This window comes from Mustela erminea, chromosome 13 (genome assembly GCF_009829155.1).
Source record: "Mustela erminea isolate mMusErm1 chromosome 13, mMusErm1.Pri, whole genome shotgun sequence".
Classification (NCBI taxonomy): domain Eukaryota; kingdom Metazoa; phylum Chordata; class Mammalia; order Carnivora; family Mustelidae; genus Mustela; species Mustela erminea.
In genome coordinates this window covers 54,409,954-54,425,344 of record NC_045626.1, presented here as the reverse complement: position 1 = coordinate 54,425,344, position 15,391 = coordinate 54,409,954, and the positions used below count along the sequence as shown (strand labels likewise).

The 15,391-nt window shown below is 41.9% G+C and overlaps 1 protein-coding gene across 27 annotated transcripts in view; it reads left to right on the top strand.

The window, feature by feature from the left end:
- Positions 1–15,391, top strand: part of EPB41L3 (erythrocyte membrane protein band 4.1 like 3) — a 175,654-nt gene that overhangs the window by 143,219 nt on the left and 17,044 nt on the right. For 16 of the 27 annotated variants that reach the window (XM_032311355.1, XM_032311345.1, XM_032311350.1 and 13 more), the window contains exons 10-13: positions 1,734–1,831; positions 2,863–3,038; positions 6,075–6,295; positions 9,879–10,442. In XM_032311355.1, the coding sequence (XP_032167246.1) occupies positions 1,734–1,831; positions 2,863–3,038; positions 6,075–6,295; positions 9,879–10,442 (1,059 nt within the window). The remainder of the gene's footprint in view (positions 1–1,733; positions 1,832–2,862; positions 3,039–6,074; positions 6,296–9,878; positions 10,443–15,391) is intronic. The other 11 variants (XM_032311356.1, XM_032311360.1, XM_032311357.1 and 8 more) reach the window with 3 other exon arrangements.

Below are 15,391 nucleotides of genomic sequence, written 5' to 3'. Positions count from 1 at the left end.
TCAAGGAGCGAGATGGGGTTGTGGTTCAGGCAGAAGCAGGCTCAAAGAAAGTTGGGCTTTCCCCCCTCTTTTTTGGCAGATGTAGATATATCTATATATAGGTAGATCTATATATATATTTAGGTAGATCTATAGATAGATATATAGACATATGGGCTTGAGAAGAAGGAGAAAAAATTTTCAGTGCCACAAAGGCTTTGAAGAGGTCGAGACATGGGTACAAAGCACAGAGAGAGAGATGAACATTCAGAACTTGAGGAGCCTCTGTCATCTTTGGTCTAAGGAGGATAGCAGCAAGAAAATGGTCCCAGCTTTTTGCAACAGAGAGCAAGTTAATTGCTCTTTTTTTTTTCCCCCTTAAAATTTTATTTTTCTGACAGAAAGAGATACAGCCAGAGAGAGAATGCAAGCAGGGGTAGTGAGAGAGAGAGAAGCAGGCTCCCCACTGAGCAGGGAGCCCCACGCAGGGCTTGATCCCAGGACCCCAGGATCATGACCTGAGCTGGAGGCAGACGCGTAACGACTGAGCCACACGGGCACCCCAAGCTGGCTGATCTTTAAAACCCCTGCCTGGCTTTAGCAGAGCGTGTGGTCCATATTAGGTGCAGGATGAATAAACGGAGGACGGGTTAGTCGCAATCCATAATACCCTGGCTTGTCGACTGGCTGGGGCTCTTGGCCAATAGTGATTGTTAACCACTACCACTACATACGAACATCCAGAGTGAGCACAAAATTGGGAACGGCAATTGTAGTTGGAATAGCTTGTGATGTATTTCCCATTCTCCCCCTCAACCCCACCTGCCCCTAGTCCCACTCAAATAAGAAGTAGAAGGCAAGCATAGTTTTCTCTCATATGCCATGCATAGCCCCCCCACCCCACTCCGGGTTCTTTGCTACATGAATTACTTTTTTTCTATTGACTGTATCAGTAGTCTGGTGGTTCTATCTTTTGGAAAGCTTTTACTGTTTAAAATGGTTGCCCTCTGGTGGCCTGATGCATACTGTCTTCAGAAAATAATAAATCCCAAACATTTGCAATAATGATATTAAAATATATTACTCAGGAAGTCAGATATTTCACTTTGAGAAAGCAAATGGCTGATAGTCATCTGAGTTGTACGTGCTGCGAGATATGAAACTGTTTTCCCAGTCTGTGATCGTACATATACTGTCAAAAGATGTTAGTGGTTAGCATGGTAGTCCAGAGGGGAATGCAGAAATAGAATCAGCAATATCTGATACCAGGTCATCAAACACCTAGGAGGTAGACCTATTCTCTGACCAAATCCTGAGAGAAGAAGTCAGCCTGAGAACACTAAAAACATTTTGCTCATTCCCGTACATTCCAGTTGAAGACATGATGTCACAGAGACATCATGAAAATAAGGCTTAAAAATGAGATCAGGACAAATTGGTCTCTGGAAGGAATCCAGATAATCCTCTTTCTTTTTTCCTTTAGTTTTCATAAAATCCATACTTGTCCATAAAACATTTACTACACACATTATGTGGTTGTCTGTGTCTGTAGCATTTTAAAGAGAATAGATACAAGGTTTTTGTTTTTGTTTTTGTTTTTAATGAGTGAAGTTGTAGAGAGAGAATTCTGCATATAGCCCTTGATTTTGTGAATAAAGGAAACTTGGGGGGAGCATGATTTTGCAAATTATTTGCTTTTATGTTATTTATAATTGCAAATTTGACTTTACTTTTTGATGTCTTTTAAAATTTAGTTTGAACAATTTGAAAGCACCATTGGGTTTAAGCTGCCAAACCATCGAGCTGCCAAGCGTTTGTGGAAAGTGTGTGTTGAACACCATACATTTTTCAGGTGGGTAAAGATGACTTTTCTTTTTCCTTCCTAAAGAAGAATTAGTATGTCAGGCAGAGAAAGTCAATTATCATATGGTTTCACTTACTTGTGGAGCATAAGGAATAACGCAGAGGACATGAGGAAAAGGAAAGGAAAAGTGAATTGGGGGAAATTGGAGGGGGAGATGAAGCTTGAGAGACTGTGGACTCCAAGAAAGAAGCTGAGGGTTTTGGAGGGGAGGCCGGTGGGGGGGATGGGTGAGGCTGGGGGTGGGCATTAAGGAGGGCACATATTGCATGGAGCACTGGGTGTGGTGCATAAACAATCTCAGAACACTGAAAAAAAAATGAAATTAAGATGTTAATGGATTGACCAACTTTAATGGGAAAAAAAAAAGAATGATTGAAATCGCTTATATTGTAAAAATCTGCTAGGAAGGAGAATGTGGAAGCATGTCCTTTCTTTTCCTTCCAGTTCATGGTCACCAGATTTTTTGATAAGAAATCCTAAAACCTTCGGACTGAAGGATCTTCCTTCATTTGTCTTATATTTATATGCCTTAGGTCCACTTTCTTTATTACTTTTAGTATCTTTTTCCTTTTTGTAAGATGTCCACTTCAAGGATTTAGCCCGTCCCCTACTATTTCAGTCATTTCTCAAAACCCTGGACTCCTTAACTAACTTACTCAAACTATCTGATTTGTGTCTATAAAATATCAAGTTATCGCTCTTCTGCTTCACTAAAGTCAGCTCGTCAACTGTTCTTCAGGTTTATAGAACCATAGGCTCCCCAGTTGTGTGAGATGAACTCCAGTCCATGTAGTCCCCCACTGTACATACAACCCCCATCATATGTATAGCCTCTCTGCAACTCCCTGCTTGATACACACTGGGAACATTTTTTCCCCTATACAGTCACATTCTTCAAACATGTGACGTGTTCAACCTTTAGCACACAAAGCACTTTACTGTTGACTAAAAAAGTGAAGGTAGCTTTCTTTATGTTTGACTGATGGGTCTCTCTGGTATCTTTTCTTTAATATCTCTAGACTGTTGTTACCAGAAGCACCTCCAAAGAAGTTCCTGACCTTAGGCTCCAAGTTCCGTTACAGCGGCAGGACACAAGCCCAGACAAGAAGAGCCAGTGCGTTGATAGACCGTCCTGCCCCCTACTTCGAACGCTCGTCCAGCAAACGCTATACCATGTCTCGCAGTTTGGATGGAGGTAGGCGTTACGTACAAGCCCTTTGTAATAAGAATCCCAAATGGCTACCCAGAAAGAGTGTGAAACCATCACAAGATTTCAGTGAACACAGATCTTCTTGAACAGTATGAAGTGAAAAGCACTCACCGGTCCACGGCTGAGTGGCACGTTTTAACCCCCACCCTCACAAAAAAAGGTGCCTTGGTGAGTCTAATATCTGTTATTGAGAGACTTCTATAAAATTCCATAAAAGAATGGTACTAAGGGAACGAAGAGCATAGCTTTCGTAAGCCGGCACCCCGAATTCGGAGAAAGATGCTCTCATCCTGAATATAGTTGCCACATACTCTGTAAGTAATTGGGTTCACTTAATAGCAGTTCTGAAATGATTATCGGGTTTGTTATAGTCAGTTTGTTTCAGAAGAGGGACTGTGTCTGTTTCTACAAAATTTTTATGGATAAAACGTGACTGTTACCAGTCAGTGCATGATAGCTGATAGAAAGGATGACGTTCAGATAATAATAGATCCAAGGGCTCCAAGTTGAGTCCTCCTGGTTAATATTAATTACTACCACGGATGGACTGGGAGAGCATTGCTGTGTAAATGTTCTCCACTATGAAGTCAAATTGCAAGTTCAGCAAGGGGAGAATTACTGAAATCACAGTTCTAAGGAATGACATAATTGTGAGTCCCATGGATTTTTGTCGTATGCGACAGTTTCGTATTGCTGTCTGTAGTTACGCACAATAGCAGCTACAACACATGGCAGCTGTACTACTGCTGCTGCTACTACTACTACTATAATAATACTTAGAAAATGAGCCATGGCCAAATCTCTGGTTTCTCATTCCAAGCACCTAGAGATTAGTTGTTCTACAGAAGACCTATTCCGTGGATTTAAAAGGAATTAGACGTGTCTAGCGTGTGTACAATTTGAATAATAAAAAACATAAAATAACAAAAACAGGAAAAATAATGAAAAGTTATAAATATGTGGGATCGCCTTCGTCCTCACCTTTTTTGCCACCACGCCTCGTAGTCCAGTTCTCTCTTCCTTTCACAGTATGGCTCCTGGGGTGATGTGCTCCCTGAATCTCCTGTTTGAGAAGTTTGCATTTTTTCTAATGAGATATTTCAAAACAGTCTGTAGAAGAAGTCAAAATTGTATCATTAGAGCTGAATCACGTATGTTACTAGTGACATGAACACACACTTCCCTGGTCGGTAAATCCGGACTGAAGTCTATCTGTGTAGCGGTTAGAGAATGGTTTAGACTCCCCAGGTCTCGGTTTTAGTCATCACCTATAAAATGGGAGCAAGGCCATTCACAAACAGTGAATGAGACAGGTGTGACAGCCTTCTTGATAGGTGTCATAATAATTATATGCATAATTATTCTTCTAGGCTTTTGTGAGCTGGCCTAGGAATTTGATTACCATTCTGTATCTTCCAGTAGTTGCTTCTTTTTGAAGCAACTTCTTTTTGAAATATCTAACTTGGAGCCAAACTTTTGGAATAAAATGTTTATTAGGACCATTTCGGGTTGAAGAAGCTGAAATACTTGCTGTAACATTGAAGCTTTTCTTAGTGCTTCGTTCCATTTATTCTTCTTTCTGCTTTGGAGAATCTCTGTAAAACTGTGTGTTCTATAAGGCAGTGTTGGGGGGAACTTTTTGTAAAATCACACTTTTTTTTTTCCTGAGACATCATCTACTTTGTTGAATGATGTGTATCCAAAGGAACACATTTGTCATTAATGTCGTTTTCCTCATGACCTTTTGTGTGATAATGATTGTTGACAAGACAGAAGACAATTGTGAAATAAATGTACTAATCCCATGCTGTCTCTTCCTCCCTGCCCAAAAGTGATGCTAGTATGTTTTGTCTCTCACTCTTTGGGGTCCTGCCAGTTCTAGTATGTTCTCTGTGCTGCTGAGCTGGGCGCTGTGGCTGCATGTTGGAACACAGTTGCTTTTTGCAAAGTTGCATCTTACACAGAACAGCCTTACTGGCCCCTTGGGGACTTGATTCTCCTGGCAGCTTTTTCATCAATATAAGGGAATATAAAATATCTTAGTGAAGCTCTCTTTGTGAGACAGTTTAGCTAATATAAAAGGATTTTGAAATATTTTCTTACATTTACAGTTTAAACTTCCTAAACTGTGAAGCTGATTCTCTTTTACCCGCAGTTAGTTACTGTGTATTTGAAAAGCATCGTTTGTAAGTTTAAATGAGTTGTATATATCTAAAACCAAAAATAATGCTTACCCGGCTTTAAAAATGTAACCAAATTAAGCATCTTTCACTAAGACATTTTAGCTGGGATGGAAGGCTGTGTCTTATATCTTTTATGTTGGCATGCTTTACATTTGCATGAATTTCATTAGCACCATTTGTCTTATCATCCCAAAATATCAGAGATGAATAAGTCTATGCATATCATGGTAGTCTGTTGAAAGTGCAGTAGAAATTAAAACATTTCTGCACTTCAGCTGAAAGGAGTTGCCATCCAGACTGTACTGTCTTTCCAAAGAAAGATTGTAGGAGTGATGGACTCCTTAACCATTATTAATAACAGTAATTGAAAAACCCAATTCAGTGCTCCTTGGTGAATGGCACTTCCCAAAGATATGTCCAAAGTCAAGTGGATGGCAGCAGTTGTCCACTGCAAATTCCGCTGTTAGTAGTGGGACTGGCCACTAGTGCTTGGCGCCGGCATCCAGCCAGTTACTCTGCGGGGTGACAGGCTGGCAGAAGCCCAGCCTCCCAGCCCTCCACCACATCAGCGCTCATATTCCGCCTCACCAGGGAGCCCCAGAGTTATTTCGACGGCTTCCAGCGAGCAGCCTTTAAGTCATTTTAAAACACTGGTCAAGAAGCTTCCGAGAGACAAGTCTCTGCCTGTGCTTAGATGCAGGTACCTGCAGCGCTGACTTGCCTTTTCTGACAGATGTGGGTAGGGGTCCTTTTTTCCATAACAGGACAACCAGTGGTGTTCTTCTGCCTCCTTCCTTAACTATTTCAGACGTTTTCCTTCCATTGTATTTGCTTTTAGCGTCAGTGAATGAAAACCATGAAATATACATGAAGGATTCTGTGTCTGCTGCAGAGGTTGGTACTGGCCAGTACGCCACAACAAAGGGCATCTCTCAGACCAACTTGATCACCACTGTGACTCCCGAGAAAAAGACCGAGGAGGAACGGGACGAGGAAGAGGACAGACGGAAAAAGGCGGAAGAAGTCACGCCGGTCGCGGCAGTACGGCACGAGGGAAAGGTACATCTCCCAGGCTCCCTCCTAGCGCTTGCTTAGAAGAACTAATAATTCCGAGGATATAAACCAGGAAAGTGTTAAGACTTAGGGTAATGTGCTTAGACCTTGAACAACTAATAATTCTGAGGATATAAACCAGAAATGTGTTAAAATTTAAGGTAATTCAGGGTGCCTGGGTGGCTCAGTCGGTTAAGCAGCTAACTTGATTTCAACTCAGGTCTTGATCTCAGGATCTTGGGCTCCACTCTGGGCGCAGAGCCTTCTTAAAAAAAACAAAAACAAAAATAAAAACGAAAAAACAACGTAGGGTAGTTCATATTTCAGCATTAGTCACATTCATATTATCAATTTTTAAATTCTGATTTCCTCTTGTCGCCATTTTTCTTCTGAAAAATTCTTTCTTAACTTGAAAATTTTTATTTTACTGATGTGCTATGTAAGACTTTCAACAGCTGTCCTGTCTGTATATCTTAAAAATGCATTTAGTGCCATATGACACTTTTCTGTTTGGGCTCCCATTTCAGAACTATCACTAAAACTGTTTTCTTTGTTTCTGGCCCCATTCTCCTCCCCAAGTACTGTATATTTTTCCAGATATACAGTAATCACATTGCCATTCTTCTGATTGCAAGACTGAGTGACCATAGCCCGTGTATTTATACACTATTTCCTCTCTTAGTCTAGGATTATAATCTAATTATCAAAGTAGCGAGCAGACATGTTTTGAAGAGAGATATTAAAGCAGAACATCACAAGGGAAGATGGAAAGTGAGTTTCGCAGCAATTTCTCCAAGGTGTTTTCTTCATCAAATTTATAAGCTTCATTTCATCCCAGTATTTATTTATTTATTTATTTATTTATTTTTACAGTACGTTTATTTCCAGTAATCTGGCACTATAAAGCAACTTTTCGGAAAAATGGCAGTCAGAAAAGGCATAGACAGCTTACTTCTGGTACAGGGTTTTATAAGTAGCACAACAGCTCCCTAAAAGTTAAAAAAAAAAAAAAGGAAAGAAAAAACTATATTGGGAGATTAATATGTGATGATAATGGATAAAGCAGATTGGCTCCTGGAATGTACAGAGTAAAAAGAAATACCAGAATAAAAATGCTATAAAACTCACTGGTTATGCTAAAACTTGCCTAGATTTGACTCAGTGTGTTCTTTTCCTATATCAATATTATTTCTTAAATATAGATTTATGTGGCAAGGACTTACCTGGGGCTCAAAATAAAAATGCTCCTTTTGATAAGAGCTATGCAGTGAAGGGTAGCTCCACAACACTGTGTAGTTAATGTCCGAATATTCCACATAAAACACTACCCACTGTGTTGTGAGAAGATAATTTATTTGCCAAACACAAGAACAGGGTAGGACATGCCAGCAAGGATATTTGAATCATTTTTGCTGGGAAAACATGACTTTGTTCCAAATTTTGTTTTTACACTCTTATTTTCCAGTTAAGTCAAGGCAGCTTTTAAATAGGAAATAAGGAAAAGTGTTGTCTGCCTGAAAAGCAAATGATTTCCACACTTCCCTGAAATCACCCATGCCAACTGACAATTCTCATGGATGCGTAACTGTGATTAAAGTGGCACGTTAAAGGAAATGGCTTTTAGTTGGCTCAAAAAATAGACCTAGGAAGTCTCTTTATTTAATTTGAAAAGCCCCCCACTTACATAAAATAAGCACTAAACCACCATCACTTTTGCCACTTACGGCATGGGAAAATAAAAAGACAAAAAACCCTGACTCTCATTGTCTGAATCTCTGAGAAGCCAGCTCTTTGACCCAGATGCCTGCAGAAGGGCTGTGGCCCAGCCCTGGCCCAGGTAGGGTCGATGGCTGGCTTCGTTTTACATGGTACACAGCTGTCTTTTAAAAACCACTTGAATAAGCAGCATGGAAAATTAAACCTTTATTTTATTCTTCTCCATCTTCAAAAAGTAACAAAGAGGGTACTCATTTTTTAACCAAAATGAAAGTGTATCACTGAAAATAGGTCTTAAAAGACTGGTCCCCTAGATACCTCTGAGAGGAGGCCTGTTTCCCAGGTTAATGATCACCCCAGGTGACTATGCAGCCGTCCACCACCAGGGGAACAATAGCGTGCACGCAGGAGTCGGCTTGTAACTTTTATATTATTCTCTGTTGAATGAGATGTGTGCAGGGTCGCATTTAAAACACAATACTTAATGTTAAATGCGAGGATTGAGAAGAGACGTACGTGCCTAAGACCTAAAAAGAGACACTCCTAAATTCTAGCATATCCACAATAAGTTTTCTCTGTGCATGTTCTAACCCTCTGTCTTGATATTTACCAAGTCAGGATTGAGAGCTACAAAGCAGGGTGGGGGTAATTGCCACGCTAGCGACTCTCTGGGCAAACCACCCGTGTACGTGCTCATGCCCACACATAACCCACATCACCCATGCAGCAGGTCCCAGAGAGCAGCGGAAGTCTACCTTCAGACTCCGTGTGACCTTGAATTGAACTCCTGAGGCTGCAGCGGCTTCCGAGCTGTGCCAGGTCCTGTTTGGAGCTTGCTGGCTTCTCTTCTTCCCCGCATGCTCAGCAACCTCCCACCACCTGCAAAGGAAATGGGCTGTGGTCAGAGAGGCTGCCGGGGCCAGAGAGGATGGAAAGAGCCTCTCTTTCCCTCCAGAAGCCTGAGCTCACCAGGAGCACTTTTGTGGCAATGGCTGCCTCCATCATTCTGTGATGGCTTCAAACCAGGAGAGTTAAATATGGTGATTACTTGCTCAGAAAAACCAGAAGACTGGGAAACTGTACCTCTTATTTATGGACCACAAATAATACAAACTAAATGCTCACAAGCCATATCACAAGAAAGCACATTCTTTTTGCTAGTTAGCTTGTTGAAACCCTTGTTTGAGTTTAAGTTACGTTTACATCATGGAGAAAGGAGCCAAAGTAGACGTTTTCAAAGGAACCTCACTTCTTCGGGGAGCTGAGTTCCTAAAATGCTAGTTGTGGACTTCCCTGAGTGGCACAGCTTATCAGATGGGAGTGGGGCCAGAAACTTCTCAATTCGGAAACCCCCGTTTGGGATATAATTGACTAAGCAAGGAAAGGTAACACCAAACTTTTTTTTAATAATCAAAATTTGGATCCATTTTTATTTATTTTTTAATCCAACCAAACTAGAGTAACAGATCTGTTAGCTGGAGATCAGGAGATGTTATTGAAAGTCTTGATTTTAAGTTCTCAGAGGGTTCTATTTGCTCTCAAAACCCTACAACTTTCTGGAGTTGTTGGTCTAAACAAACTTGCTAGATGGTGTGAAACGTAGATTTTGAGATTGCCCACCGCAATCTTCTGTTCTGACTTTATAAAAAAGCCCACCCTGTATTTGACAGTCTAATGGGAAAATGGTAGCCGTTCGTGGCAGCCTTGGCATGCAGCTTGAATACTTTTAAGTGCAAACAACCCTAGAGCTAAAATTCTTGTTTTACAATTTTATATTGATACCCATAAGAAAATTAACTAATTGCAGTTTTCTTTTTGTCCTTTTGCACCTCTGTTTGCTGCTTTCTGTCTCTCTCTGTCTCTTTCACATCAGTCACCTGGGCTTGGCACTGACTCATGTCCCCTGTCCCCCCCATCAGCCCATCGTCCCCCCGCATCCCCCCCAGGGCTCCGAAGGAGGTGTAAGGAGAATGAGCGCCAAGCCCCGGACTTGGAGGCTGCCAGAGGCACTGTGCGTGTGCTCGGAGAGCCCGCCATGGACTCTGACCCCAAAGGGAAGCCGTCCTTAGGGGACCAAGATGTGGCTTTTAGCTACAAACAGCAAACTGGCAAAGGGACCACCCTGTTTTCCTTCTCCCTGCAGCTCCCGGAGTCATTCCCATCTCTTCTCGATGACGATGGGTACCTCTCTTTCCCCAACCTGTCGGAAACCAACCTCCTCCCCCAGAGCCTGCAGCATTACCTCCCGATCCGCTCGCCCTCCCTTGTGCCCTGTTTCCTCTTCATCTTTTTCTTTCTGCTCTCCGCCTCCTTCTCAGTGCCATATGCCCTCACTCTCTCCTTCCCTCTGGCTATGTGCCTCTGCTACCTGGAGCCCAAGGCGGCCTCCTTGAGTGCCTCACTAGACAATGACCCGAGTGACAGTTCAGAGGAAGAGGTGTGTACCTCGGCATAGAACACACTTCCCTGTCGTGGTCGGGGCTTTGGTCCGAAACAATGTTAGGCGCCTACTGCCATAGTGGTCCTACTTTCAGAGCCTCATTTATTGTCTGTGCCGACATGTGAGAGGTTTCTGTGTGTTGGGGAGTCGTTCCCCCCCACCCCGGCCCCCGGGTTAGGCACAACACCATGTGGACAGAGCAGGCTGCGTCCAGCCCGCTGAATTCTACGCGTGATGAAGGACTCGGAAGTCTGTTTTTAAGAACCCATTAGCTGCGTTAAAAATCAGGGTTAGGTTAAAGGTCTGGTCAGTTGCTAGTTCCTAAAGGAAAGGGACATAGAAGACCAAGAAAAAAGTTTGACCCAGACTGATGGAGCGTTCCCAAAATGCATCCTGGCATCATGGTACGTCTGTAGCGCTGATACCAGTGGATAAACGACCCTCACGGCAAGGTGGAATGACCAGCCAAAGGACCAGCTACCATGTGGGTAGCTTCCCCCAACTCCCGATGCCTCTCTTCCTTGGAGATCGTGAAACGTCCCCACATTGTCTCTGTTCTCGTGGAGGTGAGCCAGATCCCAAGGGTGTGTTGTGTCAGGAAAAATGCTTGAGTAGATGAACAGGCCCATGTGACCCCAGTCATTGGAAGGGCCACACAGAGGACCAGAGATAGAACAGCAGTCTTCAAACACAGTCGGGAAAAGGCTCCTGGAAGATGTCTGCTTGCTGTAAAAATGGGCTGGAAGTTCCTCAGTCCTGACAGGGCTAACGCGTATGTTGGATGGCAGTTTTCCCCTCAACTCCAGCTTGAGCCAAAAAATCCACACACTCACAGACAGTCTGGAAAGGTCAGGAGAGCTGGCTAGGTCCCTGCGGCTCTCGGCCAGGCATGTGCTCAGTGGGGAGAGGATGGGGCCGTCAGCCTCTTTCTGAGAAGACATGCCACCTGTCCGTCTCCCGTCCCTCATCTGAGCCAGTGGGTGAGTTGACGTGGTCGTTGGTAGCTTTTCCTCTTAACTGCTCTCCTTTCACACCAGTCCCCTGATGTGTGAAGAGCCCAGCCGTTCGCTTCAGACAGAGCGCAGGGGAAAAGAACAGAGGCAGCCGACAGAGGGCCAGGCTGTTGCCTACCCTCCTGCCCACAACTCCCCAGGCCCTTCCAGCTCTTCTGTTCTCACAAAACAAGGCTTTTTGTGGCAGGAGACAAGCCCAGTACTTCCAGCATTAAAAAAAAAAAAAAGGTGACAAAGTCAAAGCAACACTAAAAAAAAAAAAAAGAAAAGTCTATTCATTTTTCAACTCAGCCAGGAATCATAATTTGAGCTGCACCTGTGGGTGTATAGAATTGTGAGGGTGTGTAAGTGTCTATATTTAGTGAGATTATGACCATTTCTTAGCAGCAGGAGGAAGAAAAATGGGAATGGTCTCGCAGATACTTCAAATAAAAGTTTGCCCTTTTCAATTTGATGCTGCATTAAAGCCCTTTGCAAGGTTCTTGGGTCGTATGACTTCGCTCCAAAGTCTCTGTGATTTTATATATTTACTATAAAACCATTTTCATACATGAAAAATATTTTAAGAGAAGGAATCCTAGGCTTTAATATCGCCATTTCTCACAAGAGCAAGGTGATTGCATAACGTGGGACTAGAACGTACAACCTGAAGAACACAAGATTATCTACAAAGACCGTAGGATTAGCTGGTTTCCAACCTGGACGTGTAGTTTTCCTTTAGCAGTGGAGTGAGTCATCTAGCCAACATAAAGCAAAAAGATGGCCATTTGCTGCTTTTCTGAATTCTAAATAACTGAACTTTTCTGTAGCAAACCACACAGATCTTGTGCCTAATCCTGGGTATACATCTTGTTGTAATCAGTGCATGAAAATTAATGTTAAATTGGGGCATGTCTGCATTACATCAGCAAAACAAATCACAGCAGTTACCCGATGCAAGCCAGTGACCACGTGACTGGAGCTTCCCAGCCGCTAACTCTCCCTGTTACTGCAAAGCTCTGAGACCCTGAGCCAGCTCTGGCCGCCGCGGTCTCCCCCTCCTCTGCATCCCTGGTCACCCATGACAGCTCTCCTAACGCGAGACCTCGCGTGTGGCCATCTGTTCAGTGTCGTCTCTTAACCTCAAGTGTTAAAAGCTATGCTCTCTAGTTCAGGCTGAGCTGGAGGACTCCTATGTAGGTCGTTCCATTTAAAAAAAAAAAAATTGTTGACATGGCCTCTTTTATTCTCTAGGCTTCAAGCACTTTGGCAGCTAAACGGGGTGACTTCATGTAACATACGGTTTAGCTCTGTCACGTTCATTTTGTAAGAATCGCTAAATCACGAATGAATGTAATTCTTTTCAAATATTTTATCATCACTACTTAGATTTCTCATGTATGGGAGTGACTTAATTAGTCCCAACCTTTCTCAAGAGGGAAACCCAGTGTAGAAAGGCAGAATGATTTCAAACTTATAAAGCTGCTGATCAATAATATTTTTTTTTCTTTTGTACCTTCAAGAATGGTCACATAACAGGGGGCACAGAATATTAAATCATCTGTCAAGAAACATAAGCTGAATTTAGCTCGCCATACCACAGAATCACCATTAGTCTTTATGTGTCAATTTGTGAGGAATATTTTCATAAAACAAAAAAGATTCAAATTTGGAGGCAAAATAGTCAACTGATTTTTGACATTTTAATTTGTGTAGACACAGAACCGTATGACAGTTCGTGACCCGTTACACATTTCGTAGCTTTGTTTAGTCGTAGTATATTATATAAATAATATATAAAAAGCTACTTTTGCTGTAAAAGCTACGTTTTTCAGCCTTTCTTCATTAACTATTTATTGATCATGCACTATATTTGTTGAATAACCGACTACATGCTCAGGAAGAATTTAAGGGAGTTGAGATACGGTCTAGGCTGTTTTTTCGTATAGCTAGAAAAAATGGTAGTAATAATTATTATATAATTATATAATATTACAATATTATAATAATGTCAATATACAACAGTTATTATAGGCACTTTTGGGTCTGCGTGTGTCAGGCCTTGTAGAAAGCACTTAATATCCATTACCTGATACAGTTAAGGCTGTTATTTTTTTTCTCCATTTTGCTGGAAGGAAATGGGGATTAAAACATGAAACATGTCCAGTGTGTCACAGATTTCAATAGCAAGGATTTGAGCTCATGTCAGCCTGACATCAGAGTCTTCACTCTTAACCAGGGCTGTAATCTAAAGCCAAGATGCTCCAGTAGATTTTCAAGCCCCAAGGGAGATTATTATGTAAGAGGAGAAATACTTTCAAGCAGCTTGGAAGTGTTGCACAAAACCAGTTAGCACACAAGCGCCAGTCATTCCTATTTATTCTTGAAAGCCTAAAGCTTCTTCATATTATTATACACTTGAACAATAACCTGTCTCTCTCCCCCTATGTCACATTGGCCATTCCCTAGGCTGTCAGCCGGGGAAGCCATGCTAACACCGGAGCAATGATCACCCTTACAAGAAAATTACTAGCCACTCCTCCCCGCCCCCCACCAGATGTTGTGAAGGTGGTCGTCAGGTCATGAAAGTGTGTCCGCACACACTCTTTACCAAACTCCTGAAAATTAGGTTCTACTTAGGCATGATCACTGACCCCCTCAGGTGTACATGCCAAACATGAATTTCAATGTATTTCCTTTCAGGAACATATAAAAGAAATTCGGGATAGCGCCAAGAAATCCGCCCAACCAGAGTTAAGTTGATAATGACCATCCCTGTTCCAGGCTCCTTCCTGAAATTCCTTGTTGTTAGGATTGAAAGAGAATCTGAAGAGGCAGGTTCACAAGCTTACAGCTCCCAGTTTTTATTTTTGTTTTCAAAATATTCATCGCGTATCTTTGCTCAAGGGAATTTTATTAGTGATTAGTTGACATTTACGGAGGGAAAGTCAGTTTATAATCTATTACGGAGGGAAAGTCAGCTTATAATATATTACAGCATTTAAATGTCCCATCTGTGATGGCTGTGGTTCTGTTGTACGCCAAAGAAAATAAGTTTCTGTTTTAAACCGTAAATCTCTACGAAACAGCTTAAAAACCCAGTCCTGAAATGACTATTATAATTCCCCCTTAAAAACTTAGGCTCTGTCAAATGCTGTGCTTTGTTTTATTTGTTTACAAGTAGATGTCTCTCTCTCTCTCTCTCTCTCCCTCTCTCCATTTTTTTTATTAGTATTATAATTTGCTTCATTTGGATGGTTATTTTGGAAATAGATGTTTAAATACCTACTTTGATATACTTCTTTATATTGGAGGGTGGGGCAAAATAAACACAACAGTTAGTCTGTAAAAAATCGAATTAACACTGCTACTTGGAAACTGAGTTATACTTTTCACATACAAAACATAATGCCTGTGAGTCACTGGCATGTGCTTTTTATAAGTAATAGGTAATGCAGACAGCCTGATGGTCATAAATGGGTGTAAATTACCAACATGTTATAAATGAGGGGCTGAAAGTCCAGTGACTGTTACAGTAGCTTTTAATTTTAATTTACCTTTCAAATGTGACATATTAGTAGAATCGCAAACATATATAAACATTGATTTTATTTGCATTACACGTTTTTAAGAGATCTTTCTCGGGGTTTTAGTTAAAAGCGGGGGAAAGAATGACAATTTGGTTTTCCTGAGACATGAAACTAGACGAGTCAGCTTGGCTAACACAGTTCCTGTGGTTCCCGCAGGCTGTGAGCCACTGGTCTTCCTCCGAGGGGCTCTGCTGATGAAACCCAGTTCCGGTCTTTCTTTTGCTCTTGCTTGAAACCTGCATTCTTGTGGGAAGGTAGTTTGATACACATTACAGAGAGAGTGAACTGTTTGACCTGTGCCATGCCCTATTTGATCAAATGGGTTTGTTTTCTCTTCCTGCCTTCCTCCTGGACCCTGGTCACG